The 27,022-nt window shown below is 44.1% G+C and overlaps 1 protein-coding gene across 2 annotated transcripts in view; it reads left to right on the top strand.

The window, feature by feature from the left end:
- Positions 1-27,022, top strand: part of LOC124805204 (ubiquitin-like protein 3) — a 450,145-nt gene that overhangs the window by 349,039 nt on the left and 74,084 nt on the right. For both annotated transcript variants that reach the window (XM_047265700.1, XM_047265701.1), the window contains exon 2: positions 18,493-18,601. In XM_047265700.1, the coding sequence (XP_047121656.1) occupies positions 18,493-18,601 (109 nt within the window). The remainder of the gene's footprint in view (positions 1-18,492; positions 18,602-27,022) is intronic.

Raw genomic sequence — 27,022 nt, 5'->3', positions numbered from 1 at the left:
ACTCAGTTGATGATGAGTTTCAGTCGGTGTCACACCACGCAAATGAAAAGAACGATTACCTGTTGTTCTTGTGGTGTAGCGTCGCCATTTTTAGAATGAAACAAGTCCTCCGTCTCGCCGCTATAGTTGTGTGTGTCGTACGGCTGCCATCTGTGTCCGGCTTCAACAATGGATAGTCCTGCATTTCAAAACAAAACGCATTTTCTGCCCTTTTCCAGTCCTGACAAAAAAAATCTGAGGTGTTGAATGCACCCGATGCTAGTTGTGAGTCAAGAGTTCTTCTCTTCCGAGTACCTATACTACCTACGTGACATCAGTATCTGTAACCATAATACTTGCGTCATACGCCAAGTCACAGCATCAAGGCGACTGCTTACTCGTGACCTACCATGTGAAAATATAAAGCAATCTTTTGCCTCCTGCTTCACAGTAACGATCTAACTGACTACGTTACGCCTAATTTCGCAATATTGTAAATTATTTAGCAGTGAAGCGTGGGGGTCTATAGCGAAAAGTCTTTGTTAAGTTACAAAAAACACCCATGCAAACCTATGGGTCTGGTGAGTTTTCTCTGTAATTATCGAGCCCCAAAGTCGCCAAATTGAAATTTACTGCGAATTCCCACAAATTGAACAAAATTTAATAGGTAGCAAATGTAATCTGTTAGTTTTGTACTATTTCTCATCTCCGATGAGGCCAATTTTAAAGTGAGTTTTTTTCGCAATCGTGTTACAGTTCTCGATGTTTTGCGCGACAACGCGTGTCGAAAAAAAAATTGATATTTTTGCCATAACTAGACAAACATAGCAGTAATTTTTTTTAGAAAAACTACATACAGGGTCCGAGGCGCTTGCTAGCGAAAACCAGTGTAATCTCTTTCAGCAATCGTCAACAACGTATGAGTGTTGCAAGGAATAGAATCGCACCAGTCGTGTTGCAAATCGTGTTAAGTGCCTGTCAGCTGCTGAACTGAATGTTAGTGTTGCCATGCGCTTTTTCTATTCCAAAAGAGTCCTGGATAGTTGCATTTAGTATTTTAGGGCACATACCCGATGGCCAGCGTGGTTCGGTGAATTCAAAGAAGGAATAAATTCTCTGGAAAATGTAGCCTGTACAGACATTTGGCCCAGCTGCAGCAGTTGCTAAGGACGGGGGATGACGGGTGCGCTGTGTTTTTCTAAAGCCGCATACAAGTTAGACCAGAGACTGTATTCGGTCGAACGTTGGTCCCCGATGCAATGGCGCTCGGCTTCTCATCCACACTAAACGAAGGGCTTGGGACCAAGAGACAACTTGACAACGTTGCTCCCGTTTTGTTATTGTAATAAAAGTAGAATTTTAACTAAAATTTCGTAGGCCGATATTATGAAGAAAGAAGGGCAGTATTTATTTTTAGTCAAGAGGCTGATCAAAAGAAAAAGAAGAAACGACGCCGTTGTACGATCTGTCATTCAAAAAGTAGGGAGCCGTGTGGATAGACAAGATTAATGTCTACCTTAAAGGTGAATTGTAATATGGGCTATTTCATAATTTTTTCCGTAATGAAAGCTACGGATTTCGAATTGTTCTTGCATTGTGCAGGCTCTAAAATTTCCAAAGATAACGCCTCTTTTAGGTGAGCTGTACCTGTAGTGGAAAATTAAGTTACTCCCAGTTTTGTTTGTTCCTCTTTTTCGTTCACGGCGAAAAGATGTCAGTAAAGACAACAATTTCTTTTTCACATCGTGCATATCACTTTCTAATAGCTGAATTATTACCTTCCATACGTCTAGTCTTTTCAGCTTGTTTTTTATAATCGCAGTTCGAAGGGACCCATAAATATTCCCGTTCGCGATGTATCAGCTTTAATGCTCTCTCCATATTACACTCCATACTCCAGTATTTTTAAACACAACCATTACACACCCTTTGCGACAGCATGCTTTGTGTGCAGGGGGAACATCGACGACTGTTGAAAGTTGTTGAGGACAGCGTCAAGTCGCACTCAGTATGTTTTATTGGTCGGTTTTGCTCTATAATTTAACAGCCAACCTCTATAATTTAAACTGAAAATTCCAGAGTTTCTGATGACGCTCTTGTTAAAGTAACGAGCGAAACCAGTCAATAAAACATATTAAGTGCGAGTTGTGGCTGTCCTGAAAACTTAAATACCCGTCCGTTCTTGGGACACAACAGATGTCTACTGAACCAACAAACGTTCGACACTGCGTCCACACAAGAGGCAGGGTCCCAAGGCCAACCAACCGCCAACGCTTTGATGTTACCGCCAGAGACCGAACCGCAACGAATGCCAACCACTTCATTGGCTCCGATCTGCCGCCTGTACGCTAAGCAAATCTCGTTCGTTGGCGTGTGGACGCGCCTTAATGGGCACGTCTCTGACGGGCCGCCGGACCGTGGTCTTTTGTCCCTCCTTCCAGTCCTGCTGATGAGGGCGAGCTAAACAGTAATACGCACTTTTCTGTTGCGTGTGGGATCATAGCCACTAAATATTTAGAAAGCAGCGAGGATAGGCCTGGCTGGTACTGTCTTTTGACCTAACGTAGAGAAGAATATCCAAGCGTAGCACTGTTAGGTTTACCTTCTCGAAAGCGAAATGCGTTCTTGAGCATCGAATCTAAACTCAGATGCCTAGGAAGCATTTCTGAACGAATTTGTGAAGGCAGTCATGTAGTGGAGCCTTCATTTGAGTAGTTTGAGAGACTGAATCGCTCGCACGAATTGGAAAACATATGACTACATCTCTGAAAAGTTGCTGTTCAACTACGTTATAAGTTTTAAGGACCCTCGTAAAATAAGATAGCTATGGCAGTGTTCCGAATTCCCAAAGAACATTGATTAATAGTAGTTTCTCTATATTATCCCGTCTCCTGCATAACCCTACTTTTTCTTCTCGCAATCGTTGCTCATCTTTCTCGCGTTTTAGTTTTTATCTTCCTATCCACCGGCTAGTTTTTCTCATATTGCAAAAAGACGGGAGTGGTCCTAATGTAGGACGCGTAGCGTGTTACGAACAGAATGCGGGTAAGGAATGAAGCAACGCGCTAACCGATGTCGCGTTGCTTTCTAGCGGAACATCGTGGGTCTGTTGTATCCGTTTACGGGAAACTTCGGCAGCCGCAGTTCTCAGTATACGCGGCTCCTTTTTAATCGCCGCGGCACGCCATTAGTGCCATTGAGTTCAATCGCCGTGTCCGGCTCGGTCGTCACATCACGTGACGTCACTCGCCGTTGTGAGTTGAGAGTAGGCCTTTGGAAGACGGCTGCAACAGTTGTCGGCTGGCAGCCTGTGTCCGGTCAGCCGGGTGTCTGCCGCGCCGCGCTGTTGCCAGCCCGGAAGCCGCAACGCCCGCCGGACGCTCGCACCGCCGACCCACAGACGGTGACAGGACAGGACGCTGCTGGAAAGCAGCTAGGCGTCACGCGCGGACCTTTCAAAAGACGCTACCAAGGGTACTTTCGCAAAGCACTGAGAACCAGAATGATAAAATTCTGGAATTATGCTCACATGCAACGAACTGCGACGTGCCTCGTGGAAAGGATTGTAAATTAAAGCTACCTGAATACTAGCGCTGTCACGATAGTGAACCTTCAGTTTTCTAACTCGCAACTATCGTCGATATGTTTCATTTGTCATTCCCTAACCCGGACGTAAGCACGTTTCTGAATGACCGCGCTGTTGCAAAATGCGTTGTCGCAGTGCAGTGCTGGTTTGTTTTACAGGATCCGCTACGCAGTGATGCGACAATATTATTTTATTTCTGTTATCTGTCTGTGTTGCTCTCTCAAAAAAAAAAAATAAATCGTGAGCTGTTTCACAAGGGAACACTACGCTGAAGCTACTGCACCTGTAACTGACACGTTAATTTGCGTACGTTTGTCTCTGGATGTGCACAAGATTAATTCCAGGCAGGGCCGCTTCAGTGACAAACATGTGCTTGGTCTGAGTACCATCGTGTGTCGCCAGACGTAATGAAGTACTTACTACCTTTTCCTTCCCTAAGGCTCGTTTTACATGAGAAGCTTCCTGGTCAAAACTGACTGCTCGAACTGCGTGCACCTTTCGTGCCTGCGTGTAAATCAGCAAGAACTGCAATGCGAGTGTGTCTATGCCGTCAATCGTCTATAGGTTGTGCCGAGTGTACTGCACAGCGCGCATGCGCAAAAAGAGGTGACTATGACGGAGTCTGTTGGCGTCGGAAGTAAACCTATTTTCCCCGAGCTCACTCTGGTTATAGAAATGTATTTTGTGCTTTAGTCTCGTCTTAATCTTTATTGTGTTGTTTGCTTTGCTTTGTTTTGGTGACTCACTGAAACGTTAGACAGGGTCCTAGTATTTTTTACCTACTTCTGTCCTCCTACAAGAGAAAAAAAAAATATAGCAAAAAGACGTTTACGTTTACGTGTCCATCTGAGCCACCGAGGACACAGACGATAGTGCGACTGCAGGGATTTATCTCTGGCACGCCTCCCGCGAGACCCTCATTCTCAACGTATTGTCCCGCACTACATACGTAGTGCCCTCGCCCATTATACTCATTACTCGCGGCGCGTTGCCGATTCCCCTAAGAGTTCGGGCACTGTTCGTACATCCGCACAGAAGAAGAAGATGGTCAAATGGCCGGTGAGCCTTAACTACGTATATATGAAGATGGTATCTGTTCTTTCGGACATGTCTGAAAGAACAGATACCATCTTCGTATATAAAAATAATCGTCTGTGTTATTTGACACTTGGCCAGAAAACGATATACAAAGAATAAGGCAAAAAGGCATTATGTTCTGAAAATTTCAGATGACACTTTTCGTTTTCTTTCAGTTCTCAAGTATATAAAGAGTTCATCACACCACCATTCATAAGACTGTCCACTATGAGTTCTGCTTCGGTGGTTAATAAATTTTGTTATTGTAGGGTCTTGTACCGTAGGAAGGAAGGGAGAGGATGTTATTGTGGGTGGCCGGTATCCTGCAAATGCACATATGGATTAACACGGTTCTTTATTTACATGAACAGATAGCTGCTACTTAACTTCCATAGAGTCCATGCGCTGTGGTGCAAACTTGTCAGTAGTAGTCTTCTTGCAGACAGTATCAGTAATCTTGCAATTATACTATTCTGGTCGCTACGTGCAATCTTAGCCTGTTACCAAGCAAGGTCGCTCTGCGATCGAACTGACAGACACCAAACTAGAAGTGAGTCAGTGAGGCCCTGCGGTCGGCGGCAGCGGCCTAAATACATGCTGTTGAGAGGGCATTGGCGGCGTGTTGCTTGTCAGTGTGTCTCTGGACTCGCTCGTGATGAGCGCGCTTCATCCAGCGCCTACTATCCATCTTTGCCGACCGGTGTGCTGGCGACAGCTTACGCCAACGCAGTTATTGCTTGTTCATTCTGTTTTTACTGCCTTTAGATTTTTTAGTAATAAGGATGGTACTTGATAACCTGACTTTCGCCATTCAGATGGCAACTGCACAGCAAACAGTCTCACAACCCTTAAGCTTGGTACACAACATCCTTTCTGTTGGGGGGGGGGGGGGGGGGAGGGATTTGAGGAAGTGCAGTTGATGAAGCAGGCTGCCTTCATCAGCCTCCACCTTCCTTGCTTCCTGCTACATATATGTTGCTCCCCCCTGCCATTGTCTGCGGAACTGTGGGAAATGCCATTCCAGCGTCCATTGGCTGGTCTGCGGTGGGAGGCACGACGTCCAGCGCTGGCTTGGTGGGCTGATGGGGGGAAGCTGGCTGCATACGTGTCTTCTGGTTCTGTAGAACAAAACGGCCTTGGATTTCTTCCTCCATGCAATGAATGCGGTGTGGTCCTATTTGATTTCTATGGCGCGTTGAAACTTCATTTGAATGTTTAATTTTATTCGCGACATTGCCGAACTGCTCTATGACTCTGCCTGGCGCTAATGTCTTCTTGCCTAATTTGTACATTCAAATGATACCGCATCATTCAGTTCAAAAAATGTTTGCTACGTCTGTTGTGGAAGCTCGGCTTGTGGACGCAAGAGTGGCTTTGAAACTGACATTGATGTTCGATGGGATCTTCCGTGGAGTTTCTCAGCTAGAGATTGTGCATCGTGTGGTGTGGCTCTGTAGAGAGAGAGGAAGATCAGTGAAGCACTGTCTTTATTGAATGGCTGAACCAGCTTCGTCATGTGCGACTCGAAAGTTCTTACGACTCTTTTAGTGAATCCGTTGGCCTCGGGATAAAACTTTGCAGCCCTAAACTGTGTAATGTCGTTAGTTTCACAAAACAGTTCAAATTCTTGAGAAGAAAAATACGTGCCGTTGTTAGTGACAATAGATTTCGGCAGTCCTTAAATAGAGAATATCTTCGACGAAGCCTGAATATTGTTGAAGATATCGATGACGTCTGTCTCACAGATGGACGTTTGGAGAAAGGAGCCAGTAGCTTCTTCCGAGAAACGGTCCTGCAAAATCAATATGCAGGCGTCACCAGGGTTCTGATGTCTGTGGCCACGCACAATATTGCCGATGCAAGCTGACTGGTATTTTTGACATAAGTAACATTTAGCTGGCATCATTTCAGTGTCTTATTCCGGTAGCAATGCTATCTGGCAATGCGTTTGATACGATCTGTGCCCCGAATGGCATTGATGTAGCATGTGCACTGCCTTAGATTTAGGCACTGTAGGAATAAACCCTCGTGCCTTGCTTGATTATGACTGTCAGAATGACATCTTTATGCACTGTAAGTGCATCCCTCATATTTCACTAAGATTTAATCTCCGGTTGAATGAGTAACTTCTTACCATTGGTTCATTTCGTTTGAGTATACTGTTTAGTCCTAGAGAAAACTGGGTCCTCAGGTAAGAATTTGCAATTAAATTTGAATTTACTGGGAAATTTTCCACTCTGTCCTGATTACTGATATCTGCAAAACAAACATCAGCTGAAGAGCCAAACTTTTTGTCTTGCCCTATTGACAGACGTGAGAACTGCGTTCACGTGTTGTGCTGTGGAGCAGAAGATAATTTCTTCGTCGTAATTCGACAGAAGTAGCGCCCAGCGCTGCAGACGTTGAGCTTTCCGTGTAGGAACAGTATCATCAGCTGCAAAGATAGCCACGAAGGGCTTGTCGTCTGTGAGGAGGAGGAAATAACGTCTGTAGATGTAATCATGAAAATTCTTGAGGGCAAATATAAACTCAAGACCCTCCTTCTCGATCAGACTGTAATTTCTTTGTGCCACTGTCATAGTCTTACAAGTGAACGTAATTAGTAGTTTCCATGATACTGATACGACACAGCGGCCACTATAGTCTGAACTATCTGCAGCAGCTGTGAGCATTTTGTTCGTATCTTTATTCGAAAGACATTTGGCGTCAAGCAAACACCGTTTGCTAAATGCGTGTTGGTATTCACTGTTCCAATTCCATTTACTGCCTTTACGTAACAGCTTCTGCAATGATTCACTGATGAGGGAAAAACTTCCGCTAACAATTTATTTGTTAATACGGAACGTAATTGCTTGACGCCCTTGGGAGTGGGAAGATTTTTAAAGGCGTCATTATGTTGCAGTGTTGGCTTGATGACTTGTGGGCACGGTATGTGTCGCAAGTATTGCACTTATCTTTGTTGTATTTCAAATTTATCGGTTGTAGAAAACGGATTCGGTCAAGGTAGTTTACAGCGTTTGGAGCTTTCCAGACTAATTGTTCAAACATCTCTGGAACAAATACAGTGTGTTGGCATTCCCAAAGGGTAACCTTTGGTAACGGTGGAGACCAAATAGTGTATTTATCACCATAAATCTCTGCGCGTCGTCCAAAACGGTTTGCAGATATGTGTATTTAAGCTTCAACTTGGCAAAATTCTCACATCGGCTAACTTCCGGCTTGTGGCTAGGATTGAGTCAGTAATATTCTGCATTAACTGTCGCTTCGAAATCTCTGCATATGCGTAATGTGCTGTTCGATTTCTGTACAACTTTGATTGGTGCCATTCTGTTCAAGGCGGTCGAATACTTGAGTTACTTTATCCTTTAAACATAAGCGAAATGTTGCGTGTTTTCCAAAGTTTCTCACTGCATTCGGATTCCGCAAAATTTTGACACCGCATTCTGCTTCACTGTGATACATGCCTTTATATATAAAACGCCGTTGATCATGATTCTTGCTTTAGAAAAAAATATCACTATATTTCTGCTACACCTGAACCAACTGTCCATTCAGAATATCACTTTTAATTTGATTTGCCTCTCGTGATGAATCGTAAAGCTCAAAGCATTCAGTAGAATTCGTTGTATTATTGGGATTCACAACAACGAATGTAGCCTGTTACGTAACGTGTTTGTACATAACATTTTTTGCAGCATTGCCCTTTCATTGGAATCTCCTAATTGCTGTTAACTTTGCCATCCCTAAATTTCGGTACCCTAGCAGGCTGTTTGGAAGAGAAGACCCTGTCAATTTGAATATTGATTGGCATTTCGTTAACTCGAAGAGCCGTAGATGACGGTTTGTTGCTGACAGAAAAGATAGCAATCACGTTACGTTTCGTCAATGGAAGTTTTTGAATTTGCACATGTTCCTTATGAACATTAGTTGACTTTATTTTTAACTATTGCAGTATGCTTGAGTGTCTTGACTTGTGTTGGTTAGGCTTCGTTTTGCACACCTTAGCCCCATGATCAGCCTTTTTAAAGCAATTACAACATCTATTGTGTGGTCTACGCTACAACGTGAACAAGAGTGTAATTTGGTATTTCGAAACTTGTCCGGTCTGTAATCTCTCTCTTGGGGTCGCACTTTTGAGTTTCTATGGCCTCTCTGTACAACCTAGCATAGTAATGTATTTTAGTATCAGTGCAACAGCCTTTTCGCGACTAGGACCTGTACAGTTCTGTTTCACTGTACTCTTGTAGGTTGTGCTTGTGTTCTATGACTACGACTGCCTTCACAGGTTTGATAATTACAGGTGTCAGCTCAATTTTCAAGCTTTGTTGAAATATATGTGATAGCAACAATATGTTATTGAGCGTTTCAACGATTTGGAGCTATCATACGTGGCGAAAGTGTTTGGAAGTGGCGGAAGTGATTCTGGTACTACCAACAGTGTTGACTCTGTCATTTAGTGGCTTTATTCTTAAACTGATACCCTCATGGATGTCTAAGATAATTTTTTCTGCTATTCACGTGGTCAGATTCAGGAAGCTGTAAATTGGCTTTGGTTTTCATTCATGAAGGGCGATGGAATAAGATGTCTGTATGACTTACTAGCACGCCCATTGAGCTCTTGAATTGGATTTTAACGTGTCGATAGCGTTAATTCGGCAGATTACAATCCGGAGCGTGTCCCAGGAGCAATGGTCGGTATTCAGGTATATTGCAAGCAAAAAAGTCTAGTAAACCGATTTCTAAAATGCACACCTTAAAAGCTATAAGCGCTTGTCCAGTAAAATAGATGTGTTTCACAGTACCGAAAAAGAGCGAGTACTCGTAACTCTGCAAGTATGCCTTTTGGAGCCCATGCCTACTAGACTTTTTTTGTTACGAATAATAATTTCTGTCTCATCCCTGAATATTGACCATACCTCTTGGGACACCCTATATATTTAACATTGTCTATTGGGACAAAATGTTACTGGACCAATTTGACTCACATATGGAGAATCGTTCATACACCTAGATGTAGACACAAAATTCAAGTAGAACAAACTAAAGATCGCGAGGAGAGTGGATGAAAGAATGATACGCACTTATTTACTGCAAGAGGATAGATTGCTTCAACAGAGGTAGTGACGTAAGAAAGATAGTAATAATGGACGAGGCTTTTGAAGGGCGAGGTGGGCAAACGTGGACCTGTTCGGAACTTGTTCCATCGTGGCAGCAAGTTTGCTGTCGTGACACCAGTTACAAAAGCATTCCGCAGCTGTTGTCGATGATGATGTTCTTGTGACTCAGTATAAAATCATTCTTCCAGAATAGTCCGATCGGAAGTGTTGCTGAGGCCTTTTTTCTGGGAACAAGCTGCATACTGTGATGAAATGTCAGACTCTCGTTAATTTAACGACAGTAATTTGTGCATTTATTAGCGTAGATAATGATTATGATTGACTGTTGAATGACGTTGCTGTGTTGGTGGAGACTTTCACCATTCACCTAGGGAGTGGAGGACGGGCCGTGGATGGTACCTTGCGTTGGTTTTGAGATACACCGGTAGCGGTCTCGTAGCACTGAGTGTAGGCAGCAGTGCCACCCGAAGCCAAAAGCTGTCGACATCATTAAAATTGTTCGAGCATTTAGCAATCTAGACTGCCTCTCTGACCCTTCGTTTTCGTTGGTATGGCGCTATTGCTAAAATGCCAATAGGATCAAAGTTTGTATTCTGACCATATTTTTCACTATGCCCAGCAAGAGCTGACAGTCATGCATAAACGAGGTGCCTCCCACTAGAACACCAGTCAACATTGGCATGATGGAGCATACTTTCTACAACTACTTTAAGTCGAAACGTGGCAGAAAATCCAAAGCTATTCTCGTTGTATGTGAAGTATGTTAGCGGCAAGACACAATCAGTGCCTTCTCTATGCGAAAGTTACCGATGACCGTGTTGTTAAAGCTCAATTACTAAACCAAAAGCTTCCGAATTTCCATCACCAGAGAAGACTAAGTAAATATTCCAGCAGTCTAATCAAGAATAGTTGCCAACATCAGTAATTTAAAGGTAGACAACCTCGGAATAGTGAAGCAACTTAAATCACTTAATAAAAGAAAATGTTCCAGTCCAAATTGTATCCCAATTAGGTTTCTTTCAGAATATGATGATGCATTAGCTCCATACTTAATAATCGTTTACAACCGCTCGCTTTTCGTCCAAAGACTGGAAAGTTACACATATCACACCAATGTTCAAGAAAGGCAATAGGAGTAATCCACTAAATTACAGGCCCATATTATTAACGTCGATATGCAGCAGGATTTTGGAACATATATTGTGTTCGAACACAATGAATTACCTCGAAGAGAACGGTCTGTTGACACATAGTGGACGTGGATTTAGAAAACATCGTTCTTGTGAAACACAACTAGCTCTTTACTCACACTCACGTTTCGATACTTGATCCATTTATATAATACGACAATTGTTAAGACCATATGATGACCAGTATGCAGTGACAGAAATGGGCGCGCCGGACACGACCATCAGACGGACGAAAAACAAGTATCTCGGAGGGGAATAAGACATCGTTCTACTCTCAGTTTTTAGTGAAATTGCTATATCTTATCTACATTTCGTCCACACACAAAAGTTCACGCAGTTCGTTTTTATCCGTAAAAAAATTGGTTCAAATGGCTCTGAGCACGATGAGACTTAACTTCTGAGGTCATCAGTCCCCTACAACTTAGAACTACTTAAACCTAACTAACCTAAGGACATCACACACATCCATTCCCGAGGCAGGATTCGAACCTGCGACCGTAGCAGTCGCGCGGTTCAAGACTGTAGCGCCTAGAACCGCTCGGCCACCCGGGCCGGATTTTATCCGTACAGATTTCGTGCTATGCTTTACCTCATTTGATGCAAAACAGTAACTATGATGAATAACGAAAAGAAATTCAGTCCTTTAACGGCTGAAAGCGAGGGGAAACTACGGCCGTAATTTCCCCTGAGAGCATGCAGCTCTATTGTTTTGTTAAACGACGATGGCATCCTCTTAGGCAAAACATTCTGAAGCTAAAATAGTCCAGACGATGAAGATATTTAAGAAATGTATGATGAGATGAAAGAAATTATTTAGATAGTTAAGGGAGACGAAAATTTGATTGTGATGATGGACTGGAATCCAGTAGTAGGAAGGGAAGGGAAAATTGTATGTAAATACGGACTAGGGTTAAAGAATGAAAGAGGAAGCTGCCTCGTAGAATTTTGCATAGAGAATAATTAAATTATCGCTAACACTTGCTTTGAGAATCATAAAAGAAAGTTGTGTACGTGGGAGAGACCTAGACACACCCTGTTATACAATGGTAAGATAGAGGTTTCAGAACCAGATTTGTGAGAGTTTTCCAGGGGCAGATGTGGACTCTGACCACAATTTATTGGTTATGAACTGTACATTGAAGCTGAAGAAATTGCAAACAGGTTGTAAATTAAGGAGATGGGACCTGGATAAGTTGAACGAACCAGAAGTTGAGAGTTTCAGAGGGAGCATTACAGCAGTTCACTAGAACATGGGAAAGCAATATAGTAGAAGGCGAATAGGTAGCCTCGAGAGATGAAATAGTGAAGGTAGCAGAGGATCAAATACGTAAGAAGTATTCGATAACACAGAAGATACTAAGTTTAATTAATGAAAGGAGAAAATATAAAAACGCAGCAAATGAAGCAGATGATACGGAATACAAATGTCTAAAAAATCAGTGTGATGATAAGTGCAAAATAGCTAAGCAGGAATGGCTAGAGGACGTGTGTAAGGATTTAGAAGCATACTTCGTTAGGGATAAGATAGATACCGCACACAGGAAAATTAAGAGACCTATGGAGAAAAGAGAATCAGATCTACGAATATTAAGAGCTCAAATGGAAAACAAGTCCTAGGCAAAGAAGGGAAAGTTGAAAGGTGGAATGCGTATATAGAGGGGTCTATGCAAGGGAGATGGACTTGAAGGCAGTATTATACAAATGCAAGACGACATAGATGAACATGAGGTAGGAGATATGATACTGCGAAAAGAATTCCGTTAGAACTACTGACAACCCTGGGAGAACTAGCCATGACAGAACTCTTCCATCTTGTGTACAAAATGTATGAGACAGGCGAAATACCTTCAGACTTCAAGAAGAATGTAATAATCCAAACTCCAAAGAAAGCAGGTGCTGGCAGGTTTGAAAATTACCGAACTATCAGTTTAATAAGTCATGTTTGCAAAATACTAACAGGCTCTGTAGAAGAATGGGAAAATTGCTAGAAGTCGATCTCGGGGGAAGATCAGTTTGGATTGTGGCGAAATATAGGAACACGGGAGGCGGTACTGACCCTATGATTTATCTTAGAAGATAGGTTAAGGAAAGGCAAACCTACGTAAGTAGGATTTGTATCCTTAGACAAAGCTTTTGACCATGTTGAATAGAATAGTCTCTTTGAAATTCTGAAGGTAGCAGGTGCAAAATACATGAGCGAAAGGCTATTTACAACTTGTACAGTAACTAGGCGGCAGGTACAAGAATTGAGGGAAATGAAAGGGGAGCAGTGGTTGAGAAAGGAGTTACACATTTGCCATGTTATTCAATCTGTGCATTGAGCTAGCAGTAAAGGAAACAAAAGAAAAATTTGGAGTAGGATTTAAAGTTCAAGGAGAAGAAATAAAAGCTATTTTGTTTGTCGATGACATTGTCATTCTGTCAGAGACAGCAAAGGACTTGGAAGAGCAGTTAAACGGAATGGACAGTGTCATGAAAGGACGATATAACATGAACATCAACAAAAGAAAATCAAGGACAGTTGAATGTAGTCGAATTAAATCATCTGATGCTGAGGGAATTAGATTGGGAAACGCTTAAAGTAGCAGATGAGGTTTGCTATTTGGGCAGCAAAATAGCTGATGATGGCTGAAGCAGTCTGAACAACAGAAATTTGTTAACAGCGAATATAGATTTAAGTGTTAGGAAGTGTTTTCTGAAAGTATTTGTATGGAGTATATCCATGCACGGAAGTGAAACGTGGACAATAAACAGTTTGGATAAGAAGAGAATAGGAGATTTTGAAATGTGGTGCTACAGAAGAATTCTGAAGCTTAGATGGGTAGATCACCTAACTAATAAGAAAGGACTGAAGCTAATTGGGGAGACAAGAAATTTGCGACACAGCCTAACTAGGGAAAGGGATCTGTTGATAGGACTTATTCTGAGACACAAAGGGATCACCAGTTTAGTATTGGAGGGAAGTGTGGAGGGTAAAAATTATAGAGGGAGACCAAGAGATGAATACAGTAAAGAGGTTCAGAAGGATGTAAGTTGCAGTATTATTCAGAGATGATGAGGCTTGCACAGGATAGAGTAGCATGCAGAGCTGTATAAAACCAATGTTCGGACTGAAGACCACAACAACAACATTGAGCAAAGCTATCGAACTGTAAACTGTTCAAAAATCAAATTTTTTGCGTAATAGTTTTCTTAATATCGAATGATAAGTATTTCATAACGGTCAGACCACCGTCTCCCATCACAGGCAGCATAAGGCGAGCAGTACAGGACAAGAAAGCCACTCTCAGCACGGAATCCAGAGAGAACGTCTGTAGCAGCCAAAGGATCGAAATTTATAATTAATAGTTTAACATTGAGATAAATAAAAAGGAAAAAAAGTTGTTGGTAGCAGCGGGTCTCGAACCCAAGCCGACGAATTGACAGTCTGTGTCCTAAACGACTCAGCCGCGGTGCCGTTACAACAGTTGCACCTCTAAAGTGCCTCGTACTTTGTGCCTGCAGTGCTCAAAGAAAAATGCTGACCTAGCGATACAAGCAATGTGGCACCCTCAGTACTAGCAGGGATGACGTCACATCAGGGCATGTGGCATCGAAAACTGACAGTTGCGTCGCTTCTCTGATTTGATCATAGTGCGGATGACTGTCATTTCAGCACTCGACACTGGTTTCCAGTTTTTGCGGAGACAGCATTTCAGCACACATGTGAAGAGAATTGGCGTAATTTTGGTGAGATTTCCTTCTCGCATTCAAAGAGGATTGCTATAACTTTAGTGTAATATTTATTGTGTGTTGTAGCACATTAGCACGTGGTCACAGGCCGCCACTGATCAGAAGATTCTGCAAGAATGCAGTACCATATTACTTTTAACATAGCGTACAAAAAATTATTTTTGAAGAGACACGAACAGACACATTTCCACACCAGGTTAGAGGCCAGACACGACCACATTTGATTTCTTTCTCTTCGTAAAACTGACAGTGCCTAGAAACATCCATGTTAAGGACTACTCTGATGGACGTGGGAACGCGTCATAATGCGCGTGATATAAAAATGCAATACAGGTTTTTGTGCGCATATGTTTGTTTTGGGCTGACGTGACGTGGGAATGCGTTGGATGATGGCATCTGACGCAACACGCCTTACGATGCGTGGGAAGAATATCAAAAGATCTAGGTGTTTCGTCAGTAGTGGGAAGGCGTCAGAAGAGTCAAATGGTTTTTCCTGTATCGTTTCCATTTATTATTTGAAGATGGAGGAGATTTTGATTGAGTACGTTCGGTCAAATCTGGTGCTGTATGACCCTACAAACCGGGAATATCGTAACCAGCATTCAAAGAAAGGGGCTTGAGACGAAATAGGAGAAAAACTCGGTATTCCAGGTTAGTGAAAACAGTTATTTTTTCCATACATTTTTATTAGTTTGTTCTTTTTTTACAATTTATAATGGTTCAATATGCGTTATATTTGATATTGTTAGGAAAAAAGTATCAATCGATATCAAATAAAACCAGATGTGAATATAACAGATATTTATAATAAAAATTAGGTTATATGAATTTATAACTAAAAATAACACCCAAAATTGAAATTGAAACTTGGTTATATTGAACTTAAAATTGTCGGTTATAATGAATGCACCTATTAAATAAATACTGCTGGACGTGTCACGGAGCAACTCTACCCTTTCGAATGGAGTGCCATTGCCAAGGACAACTTGCTGGACTATAATCAGAAACGAAGTACATTTTGAACTTTGGTGAAGGCCGCTTCTCTCACGAAATTTCTACGAATGGGTTCGAATTTGGCTACATCATGAATGTGTTCACTTTCCATTCGGATTTGTTCCTTGAAAGGGGAAATATTCCGAAGCATGTTGTGTAGACAGGTGGAAGCTAAAACTATTACATCAGCAGTTTCGGTTTAGTTTCAAAAGGCTTTAGAAATACGCTCCAGCGTTCTGCCAGAATTCCGAACGCGTTTTCTACAGTCCGTCGTGCTCTTGAAAGGCGGTAGTGGTATACCTTCTCGTCGTCACTTTTAATGGCTGCTTCTCCATTGCTGGTAGTAGCTCTTTGTCTTGTGAAACGCCGTATTTGTTGCTTTCAAATCTTTTCCCCATCACAGATCGCTCAGAAGTTCCTCCCGCTACTTTGGCCGTAAGCTCCAACGTCAACAAGCGTGAATTTGTAATTTGCATCTACCAAAACCAGTAAAACAATGGAATATGTGCCTTTGTAGTTATAGTACAATGAACGAGCACCAGCTGGACATCGGATTTGAACGTCCTTGCCGTCCAAAGTTCCTTCCTGTGCAGTGTGGATAATTCCACTTCTCATCACAATCCTTGACGATCTGTTTCCGTTCCTCTTTCTTTGGTTCTGGCATGTATATCGGTTGTAGAGTTTTCCAAATTATCTCGCAACACTCTTTAACTATTTCTCCAATAGATAAAAATCCAATCCGAAAAGAAAAAGCCAATATTCTATAAGAATTTCCAGTTGCTAAGTACCTATGAACAGTGAAAAAAGCCCAATTAACGAAGCTCTTAACGTTGTCCTTTGGCAACTAGGCGACCTTTTATTGTCTTTGGGCGCCAAAGGAGAATAAATGAATAACTAATAGATGACTAAAGATAAACCTAGAATTCTAAACTAATTTCTCTGTTCTAGGTAATGAATGTAAAGACAGTTGGAATAAACTACGGAATGCGTATATCCAGGCTAAATACCGTGGAGCCATAAAATCAGGTCGGGCAGCGAAGAGTTTGAGCAAATGGAAATTTGAAGATGATTTGGCCTTTTCGGATCCAGCTCTCGTAACAAGAAAAACTCGAGGAAATGCGGAAGACAGCCCCAATAATGACGATTATGATGGAACACGGGAAGATATTGGCTTATGTCCGATTGATGAAACAGACCCACAGGTGGTCTCGTCAGAAAGTTCCCAATCTAACCCACCAAGAAAATATCTATTGCAAAGTGCAGTCCCTATAATGGCGAAGGCCACCGAAAATCCCACGGACAATGTGTCAGATTGTCCAACAACTTTTACTCAACCTTCAGCGAAGCTCCCAAGTACTTCTCCAAAGTGCACCCGTTGCATCAAGTAACGACGTGGACGATGGATGCGAACTTCTTTTCCTCGGCATGGCGAAAAATGTGAAAAAACTGCGTCCTGATGAGCAAATCAGAGTGAAGATGGAAGTGAGGAACATTGTTTTGGGGGCAGCGTTGCAAGCTACACATGGGAGCTCATTTCAGGTGAACTCTGGTTACACTCTTAATACAAATCCATCATCATTCCATCAGTCCTCCTCAAGACCGACCATCTCCTCAGCAATCTGAACACATCTTGGACTGCACAACGGACTCAAGGTTCTCCTACACTTGGCAATAGAAGCAGCAAGAAAAAATTACTAATCTGTTATTACTTTTCTGACGTATAACAAAACACACCTTGTGAAAAGAAAATCAAATAAAATTCCAAAATGTCACTGTGATATATAATAAAGTAATGTATTAGCTCTTTCCTCAAGCCAACTGCAAGGCGCATCTCAGCCGGAATGCTTTCCCTTAGTTGAGTGGAGCGTTTCTCTATTATCGGACTAACCAAGCTCAAGAGATGGTACAAGTCAGTTTTTGCCATTCTGGAATACCACTTAAACCGCTCTTCATGTTCTGTTAGTTGAGGCAGTAAATTTCGGAACTCCCCGAATTCGTCTCGCCCCATATTGATAGGATGCAATATACAGAGCAGCCATTTCTTCTTCTTCTTCTTCTTCTTCCAGCATGTCAAAAACAGGGAATACATTCATGGTTGCAGGTTCAAAACAACCTGCACAAATGCTCACGAAGCAGTTGTTTCATGTAGCTATACATCAGGCCAATGTAAACACCACTTCATGTCTGACGTGGTCCCACGGTGCTTGACGTGACGTGTTTCCACGTCATGTCAGAGTAGTCTGTACTTACCCGTAGCCTATGGAGCGACATGAGTGATTTTTTCCAAATGTACTATGAGGTCCATTTACGTGATGCAAGGTGATTTATATATGTGCATCATATTGGAAGGATGTAATGATAAAGATTGGAAAATACTTTCACCACATCTTTGACAATTTTTTGGGAATCCGTTCATGTGATGAGTAAAATATTGATATCAACATTTTATATCTTTTAAGCTGAAAATGTTATTCTTAGTACGTACTGAAAACGTTGTCAGGATTGCCAAAATTTGGTCTAAAGATATCCAAACATTAATAATAGGCCCAAATCTGCTGTAGTTTTTTAATCAAAAAAGAATGCACTACGTGTAGCAAGTATTGGAGCTTTCTTAAATATCAAACAGTTATTTTAACAGTGACTGCCACTAAACTACAGAGTTAAGTTGTAGTGTCAACAGGGCAGGTGGGCAAGTTCAGGAGGAAAAGGGTCCTCGGTTTGAAAGTTGATGGAAGCCTTAAATGTGTGTACTCTTTGGATTCGCCGATTCACTCTTGCGTACTTGCGCTCCATATTCGTTTTCTCGCTCGTGTTGCAGATCAACTTGCGGCTCATACTGGTCAGCGGCAAGACGAAGGAGTTCCTGTTCAGCCCGAGCGACTCGGCCGGCGACATCGCGCAGACCGTCTTCGACAACTGGCCGGAAGGTGGGCAACACACACGGCACACAGCGAGCGGCAAGCGTACAGAATTCATACCGATGGAGGAAGCCTTTTGCGTGCATGAATTTACTAATTGTGTTGCAATAGTAAGTTCAACGCATGACTTTGATTAAAAGTTGTGAAAACGTCCCATAATTAAATAACGTTCCCACCTCGCTCTGTAAGTATTATTCATTTTACACTAATGGCCAAGCTGTGTGGCGTGCGGCATATAACGTGGCTGCATGGCTCGGTGCCTCGTGCTTGCGCACTGGCCAATATTGCAAATAAATATGAAGACCGAAAATATTAACGTTTGAAAGACTGTGATACCTGCCCGAAGAAAAGTAACAATGCAGTGTTGCTAAAGAATAATGGAGATTAGATGGATGAAGCAGATAACTAACAAATCAAATGGTTCAAATGGCTCTGAGCACTATGGGACTTAACTTCTGAGGTCATCAGTCGCCTAGAACTTAGAACTACTTAAACCTAACTAACCTAAGGACATCACACACATCCATGCCCGAGGCAATATTCGAACCTGCGACCGTAGCGGTCGCGCGGTTCCAGACTGTAGCGCCTAGAACCGCTCGGCCACCCCGGCCGGCCAGATAACTAACAAGCGGGAACTGAAACCAATTGTGACTTACAGTACAGTTTGGCTAAAGGAAATGGTATTGCATCCTTAGTCATCAGCAAATAGTTAATTTGTATTATTTTCAGTTTATTGTCATTTGATATTCTATCCTGCCGACGCCATACTATATTACTAGTGCATCGGGTAATTACAGCAAATTTGTGTCGGCGGATACAGAGAAATTTTAGAGGCTGATAGCTGTATGTGTAGGCCACAGCCTTATAAGAAGTCAGTCATTATTTAGTGAGGTTTCTTTTTTTGGGAGGGGGGGGGGTAAGGATGGTACTGATTGTACGAAGATACTGGAATCACTGTTTGTTCATCCCCCAGGGTGGTCGCCATACTATGGCGGGTTCGAGCTTGGCTACCACGGGGCGCCAGCCTTTGCAGCATCTTTTCCCTTCCGTGCTCCATGTCTGTCCTCTTGGTCCAGGCCAGGCCCACAGACGCTTGATTGCCTGAGCTACTACCTTCCAAAGTTGCCGATTAGTCCCTCTGTCAGGTGTTCGGGAGGTGTGACCTGTGGTGTGAACAATCACCTAAGGCAGGTGCGCCTCCTTGTGAAGGGGGCCCCGCAGTTGGAAGGAGCGCTCCATCGGAGATAACTGATAATCATGGGGGATTTTCTCGCAATGAGCCAATCACCTTCACAATCAACGTGAATGGAACGAGGCGAACGATTCAAAGACCCTTCCAGTTGCACCACCGTTCATCGTGGTTTCACATACTCAAGACGGTTAGTTCTGTGCAATGGTAAATTCGTTTGTTATTCAGAAATATGTTGATGCCATAGGTGGCCGCGTGAAATCCTGCTCTCGTTTACAGAATGGCACTTTGCATTTGGAGACAACTTCTGATTCTCAACAGCAACTGCTTGCTGCCTCGCTTCTCCACGGCTACTCCGTTCGTGTCAAGGCCCATAGAACTTTGAATTCTTCCCGTGGTGTAATTTACACCAGGCTGCTCGACGGTGTAACCAAAGCCGAAATCCAGTCTTACCACTCTGATCAGGGTGTCATTGCCGTCCATTGTGTAATGAAAAACGTAGATTCATCCTTAATGCCCACCCGCACTCTTTTCCTCACCTTTGATGGGGTGGTGGTGCCGTCCAAGCTCAAAGCAGGCTATGAAATTATCACAGTCCGGCCGTACATTCCGAACCCGATGTGCTACTACCAGTGTCATCGTTTCAACCACACTAGAACGTCTAGTCGACACCCAGCCAAATGTGTAACCTGTCGTAGGCATGCACACGAGGGCGATTGTCCGCCTCCTTCTCCCTGCTGTATCAACTGCAATGGCGGCCATGCCGCCTCCTCTCGGGATTGTCCCGTGTATCTTGATGAGCGGGCTGTCCAGGAGATCCGGATAAAGGAAAAAGTGCTTTACCCAGTCGCTCACAAGTTATTGGCTAGGCGCAGATCCTGCGTTCTCCCCTCTGACGCTTGTAGTTCTGGTCTTGTTACGTCTCGCTCCATGAAGGACATGGTCACACAGAGATTCGACCTCAAATTCAGCTCTGAGCTTGTGAAATCGCCCATTGTCAAGGTAGCATCGCCATCCCGCCGTCGAGGTGTACAACAAGCCGTCGAACTCTCGCCTCAAGAGGCGAAGCCACCATTTACGCAACCGGTAGACCGTAAAGGACAGTAGTAGTAGTCGTCCCATGGAGACTTCCTACGCCCCTCCAGCCAAACATCATCTACGTTTTCCTCTACTAACCGGATAGGCTCGAAGAAGTACACCAAAGGCAAACAGTCTTGTCCTTCACCAACTCGCAGATACTCTTTGATGCTGTTGCCACATGATACCTCAGCCCGCTCAGCCTCCATGTCGCTGGTGCGCACCACCAACCGATTTGCTGAGTTGGACTCAACAGACTGACAGCACAAGCAAGCCGATGCTTCTGTGGACCTCATGGAGCAGAATCCTCCTGCTTCTGTGACCTGTAGCAGCGAGTCTTCGCAGGCTGTCATTCGGCAGCCGCCAAGGGGACACCCCTTCATTTCTTCCTCATCATTACTCTCCTCCAATAGAACGTTCGCGGCCTTCGGTCCTACAAAGAGGATTTACGGCTGCTTTTAGCATCGCAGCGTCCCCTTGTACTGTGCCTTCAGGAAACAAAATTGCGTCCTTATGGCCACTTTGAGCTTCCACATTTTTCCCGGTTCGTTTTGACCTTCCCCCTGAGGTCGGCAATCCATGGAGGCGTCATGCTGCTCATACGGGATGACGTTCATAGTCAACCCATCTCCCTGACTACCCATCTTTAAGCTGTTGCAGTTCGCCTTTTCTTTCCCCACGCACGGTTTCCCTTTGTACCATTTATGTCCCTCTGTCATTCGATGCCACCAGGAGAGATTTCCTTCAGCTTATGGGGCTGTTACCTCCCGCATTTCTGCTACTCGCTGACTTTATTACGCATTATCCCATTTGAGGTTCTCCCAGAATTTGTCAGAGAAGTGCCCCCTTGGCTGATCTTAATCAACTCAACCACTTCTCTTTTAATACTGGAGCACCTACATTCATTTCTGACTCCTCACACGCCTATTCCCATTTGGACCTGCGTTTACACAAATATGGCAGCTTACTAAGGCTGACTGGAGGCTTTACTCCTCCTTGGCTATCTTCGAAGAACAAGATTTCCTCAGTTGTATTGACCAGCGGGAATGTCTCGCAAACATTATCCTTACTGCTGCAGAACCTTCCATTCCTCGCACTTCATCTTTACCACGCTGTGTCCCAGTCTCTTGGTGGTCAGAGGCATGCCCCGACGCAATTCACGCACGGAGACGCGCTCTCCGCTTTTTTAACAGTCATCCAACTGCATTCATTATAAACAGATGCGTGCAAAGTGTCGTCGATTTCTTCGGGATAGCAAAAAAGAAAGCTGGATTTCATTCACTAGTTCTTTTAACAGTTCCACCCCTTCCTCTGTCATGTGGGCCAACCTCCGACGGCTCTCTGGGACCAAGATCCATTCGCCAATTTCCGGCCTGACAGTAGCAGCCGATGTTATCGTGGACCCTGTTGCTATCTCCAACACACCTTGGGCCGCCATTTTGCGGAAATTTTGATCTCTTCCCAGTATTACCCTGCTTTCCTTCATCGGAAACGAGCGGAGGCGGCTCGGACGACACCCTTCTCATCTCATACTCGTGATGCTACAATGCCGCCTTTATTATGAAGGAGCTTGATCATGCTCTCAGTTTATCCCGATCCTTCACCCCAGGGACAGGCGCAGTCCACATTTAGATGTTGCAGGACCTTTCTCTTGCAGGCAGGCAGTTTCTGATTAAAACGTACAACCACATCTCGGCAGAGCGCACATTTCCCGGACGTTGGTGTGACGCCACTGTCATACCCATACCTAAGCCCGGTAAGGACAAAAACCTTCCTTCTAGCTACCGCCCCATCTCTCTCATCAGCTTTGTTTGCAAGGTGATGCAACGTATGATCCATGTCCAGCTGGCATGGTGACTCGAGTCTCGCAATTTACTAACGACTGCACAGTTTGCATTTCGAGCGCGGCGTTCTGCAGTTGACCGTCTCATCATTTTGTCCTCCCACGTCATGAATTGTTTACAGCGGAAATCCCAGCCTGTGGCCGTGTTTTTCGATTTGGAGAAGGTCTACGACACCTGTTGGAGAACCGGTATCCTCCTTACTCTGTGCACGTCGGGCTTCCGTGGCTGCATGCCGTTTCCTTCAGGAATTTTTAAAAGATCGAGTTTTCAAGGAATATGTGGGATCTGTCTTGTAGGACACCTTTATCCAGGAAACCGGTGTGCCTCAGGGTTCCGTCCTGAGCGTCATCCCCCATCATCTTTGCTCTCGCCATTGACCCTATAATGGCCTGTCTCCCGCCTGGCATCTCCTGCTCCCTTTTTGTTGACGATTTTGCCACTTGTTGCAGTTCTCGACGGACCTGTCTCACTGAGTGGCGTCTTCAGCGATGTCTTGATCGTCTTTACTCCTGGAGCATCGACAATGGCTTTCATTTTCCTCTGACAAAACTTATGTATGAATTTCTGGCGGCGCAATTGGTTTCTCTCACAATTTTTACATCTTGGGCCTGTTACTCTTCCGTTCGTTGAAACTACGAAGTTCCTGGGGCTCTTGCTTGATAGGAAACACTCTTTGTCCTCGCATGTGTCTTGGCAGCCCGCTGTACACGGTCCCTCAATGTCCTACGCGTCCTTAATGGTACTTTCTGGGGTGCAGTTCGAACCACCCTCCTTAGTTTTTAGTGGTCCCTTTTCCGTTCGAAACTCGACTATGAGTGCTTTGTTTATGCGTCTGCACGTCCATCTCTCTCACGCCGTCTCAACGCTATCCACCATCGTGGTATCCATTCGGCCACTGGCACCTTTTACACTGGCCCAGTTGAGAGTCTGTGTGCGGAAACTGCTGAACTACCACTGTCCTACCGCCATGACTTTCTCCTCAGCAGGTTGCATATCGTTTGACTGCCATGCGTGGCCACTCATCCTATGCTTCCTTCTTCAATGATTCCTTTGATGGCCAGTATGGGACGCATCCCTCTTCTCTGTTACCTCCTCGAGTCTACTTTTGGCACTTGCTATGGCGGCTTAACTTAACACTACCTTTAACTTTCCCGGTGGGTGTGAACCCTCCGCCACCTTTGCTTCGTGAAGCGGCTCGTGTTAATCCTGGCGTTCATGCGCTTACTAAGGACACTACTCCAGTCTCGCTCTATCGCCTTCAGTTTCAAGACCTTCGCATGGAATTTCGCGATAGTACCTTTGTATACACTGCTGGCTCTCGGACTGACCGTGGGGTTGGGTGTGGCGCCCGTGTCTTTCTATATGGGCTTGCGGCACATTCCTCAGTATTTACAGCCGAGCTCTTCGCCCTGTATCAGGCCACGGAGTACATTTGGCGACACAGCCTTTTCAATTGTGTCCTCTGCTCAGACACTCTCAGCACCCTTCAAAGTCTATGTGCGCTGTACACCGCCCATCCCTTAGTGAAACGGGTCCAGGAAAACTGTCGCTTGCTCGTTCTTGGTGGAGCCACTGTGATGTTTATGTGGGTTCCTGGTCATGTCGATTTGTCAGGAAATGAGGCTGCTGACAAGGCTGCAGTCCTCGTACCTCAGCCCACTAATTCCTAATTTCCTTCAATGATATCTGTGTTGCCGTCTGTTAGGAGTTGGTGTCCCTTCGGCGTCGCCAATGGTCCTCCCTTCACGGGAATAAGCTCCGGCTTATTAAGCCTCTCCAAGCGGCTTGGAGGACCTCCTCTTGGTCCTCCCGCCGCGAGGAGATTTTAACTAGGTTGCGTATTGGACACTGCCGTTTTGTTTTAGCCATCGTCATGTGATAAGTGGCGCTCCCCCGCCACTTTGTGCACACTGCGCCCGAGTTTTAACTGCCCGCCACTTCATGACGGAATGAACATTTTTAGCCTTTTACGTTCCCGCTTGGGTTTGCCGTCTAAGTTATTGGTCATTTTAGCAAATGACATATGGGCTCGGTCGCGTTTTACTTTTTATCCGTCAAAGCACTATGGCAAAAGCCATTTAATTTTTAGTTTGGGCCTCCGTTTCTGTATGGTGTCTATTGTAGCCCTTTCTCCACGTTCCTGTTTTATCTGTCTTCTCTTATGTCAATTTGGAACAAACAAAACAAAACAAAACAAAGCAAAGCAAACTGTTGTTTTTGTCTCTTGCACAAAGTTACACTTTAACCACCAAGCCAGTGACATAAATTTAAAAAAAAAATTGGGAAGCCCATAGCTTGTATCTTGTGGAGACGACTGGGGGAGTTTGTGTCATGGTAAGGTGCAGTGAAATTGTGGACAAGGAAGCGCCTTTTGCCATTTGTGTCTTTTGCCGGAAGCTCTGTGTATTTGTTTTGTTGTGTCGGAATCCAGGGAGAGTTGACAAAAGTTCCATAAGTTTCTCAGTCACGCTGTACATTATTTTCGAAAGATGAATATTGTTGTTTCTTCGTACTGCAAAAGTGTACGCGCGACGAGTCAGATGTTGTCATGTCCTGACTGTGGGTTTTGCGAGGTACTGAGTGACCGCGTCCGTTCTAAAGGGATTTCAGTCGGTTGGCCGAAGTGATATGAAGACTTGATTGTCTGACTTAAATTCCTGAGGTGGATATGTAAGATCGGATACAATTTTACTTCAACCTTTTATATCGAATCTCAGCTACAGAAACGACTTCCCTAACTGAGTTGCCTAGAAGGGGAAGTCGTTACGCAGAGCCTTGGACTGTTCATCATCGTTCTGTCTGCTAACTCGAACCCTCGCATAACATCTTAGGAGCAGCAGAGCTTCCAGCCCGTGACGCTGGTTGCGACCATCCGCGACTGCTTCTCACGACTAACACCGTTGCTGCCCGCTGCCGTCTTCGCGACCACCGACTGCCTGTGGACACTCGGTCCTAAAGTGCTATCTCCTTTTCCCCTTCGAGCCCGCTTGTCTCTGACGTTAGTCAATGTCGAGGGCTTCTCATCCCCTAATTGACTACCCTTGTCCTTCTCTTCGGATATCTTTGAGTCCGAGTGGAGGGAATACAAAGTCTTTCCCTGCACGGTCTCTAACTACGTCCTAAGCCCTTCATTGGCTTATCGTGACGTAGCTATCCCCCAATCGCCAGACTACTTTCTCTTCCTTAGCTCCTGTCTCGTGTGCCAATTATTACACCTGTATAGTCCAAAGGCCTTAGCTTAATTAATTCTGTCTCATTGTAAGGACCCTGCCGTATTGATTCTGACACTTTACTCACACTTCAACGTAAAAGGATAGTGCTACATTAATGCGGTCACATCGCATACGTCTTTATCTTCTGAAGACCTTCTGTCTTCACTTCTGTCGCCTAACTCGCTGCGTCCGTCAGCTGACCTTATGGCCCCTCAGGTTGCTTCTGCTGCACCGGTCTCTGTCTTCACTTTGGCTAATTTTCAACATTGTTCCCGGGAGTCCGCTTTTCGCTGTGGAAGCAACATTAATGCGGTCACATCGCATACGTCTTTATCTTCTGAAGACCTTCTGTCTTCACTTCTGTCGCCTAACTCGCTGCGTCCGTCAGCTGACCTTATGGCCCCTCAGGTTGCTTCTGCTGCACCGGTCTCTGTCTTCACTTTGGCTAATTTTCAACATTGTTCCCGGGAGTTCGCTTTTCGCTGTGGAAGCAACAATGTGACAAAGATCTGGAAAAGAAGACACTATCCACTAACGATCGATTACTTATTTTTGATCCATCACTGAGTATGTTAATCACTTCAGGCCGCTACGTATTTGCGCGTCGTAAACACCGAGTCCAAATCCGAAAGCAGCATTGTCAATAAAGTACTCACTTAGCACTGAAAACCACGTTAATTTTCTACAATAATGTACAGGTGGAACAGTAGCGTCTCCTGCTATTAACGCGAACATAAAACATTTCCAGAACCTACTAGAAATGATAACTGTTGTTGTTGTGGTCTTCAGTTCTGAGACTGGTTTGATGCAGCTCTCCAAGCTGCTCTATCCTGTGCAAGCTTTTTCATCTCCCAGTACCTTCTGCAACCTACATCCTTCTGAATCTGTTTAGTGTATTCATCTCTTGGTCTCCCTCTACGATTTTTACCCTCCACGCTGCCCTCCAATGCTAAATTTGTGATCCCTTGATGCCTCAGAACATGTCCTACCAACCGATCCCTTCTTCTTGTCAAGTTGTGCCACAAACTCCTCTTCTCCCCTATTCTATTCAATACCTCCTCATTAGTTATGTGATCTACCCATCTAATCTTCAGCATTCTTCTGTAGC

This window comes from Schistocerca piceifrons, chromosome 7 (assembly GCF_021461385.2).
Source record: "Schistocerca piceifrons isolate TAMUIC-IGC-003096 chromosome 7, iqSchPice1.1, whole genome shotgun sequence".
Taxonomy (NCBI): Eukaryota; Metazoa; Arthropoda; class Insecta; order Orthoptera; family Acrididae; genus Schistocerca; species Schistocerca piceifrons.
Note: the sequence above shows the minus strand (reverse complement) of the source record. Positions and strands in the feature narration are given on the sequence as shown.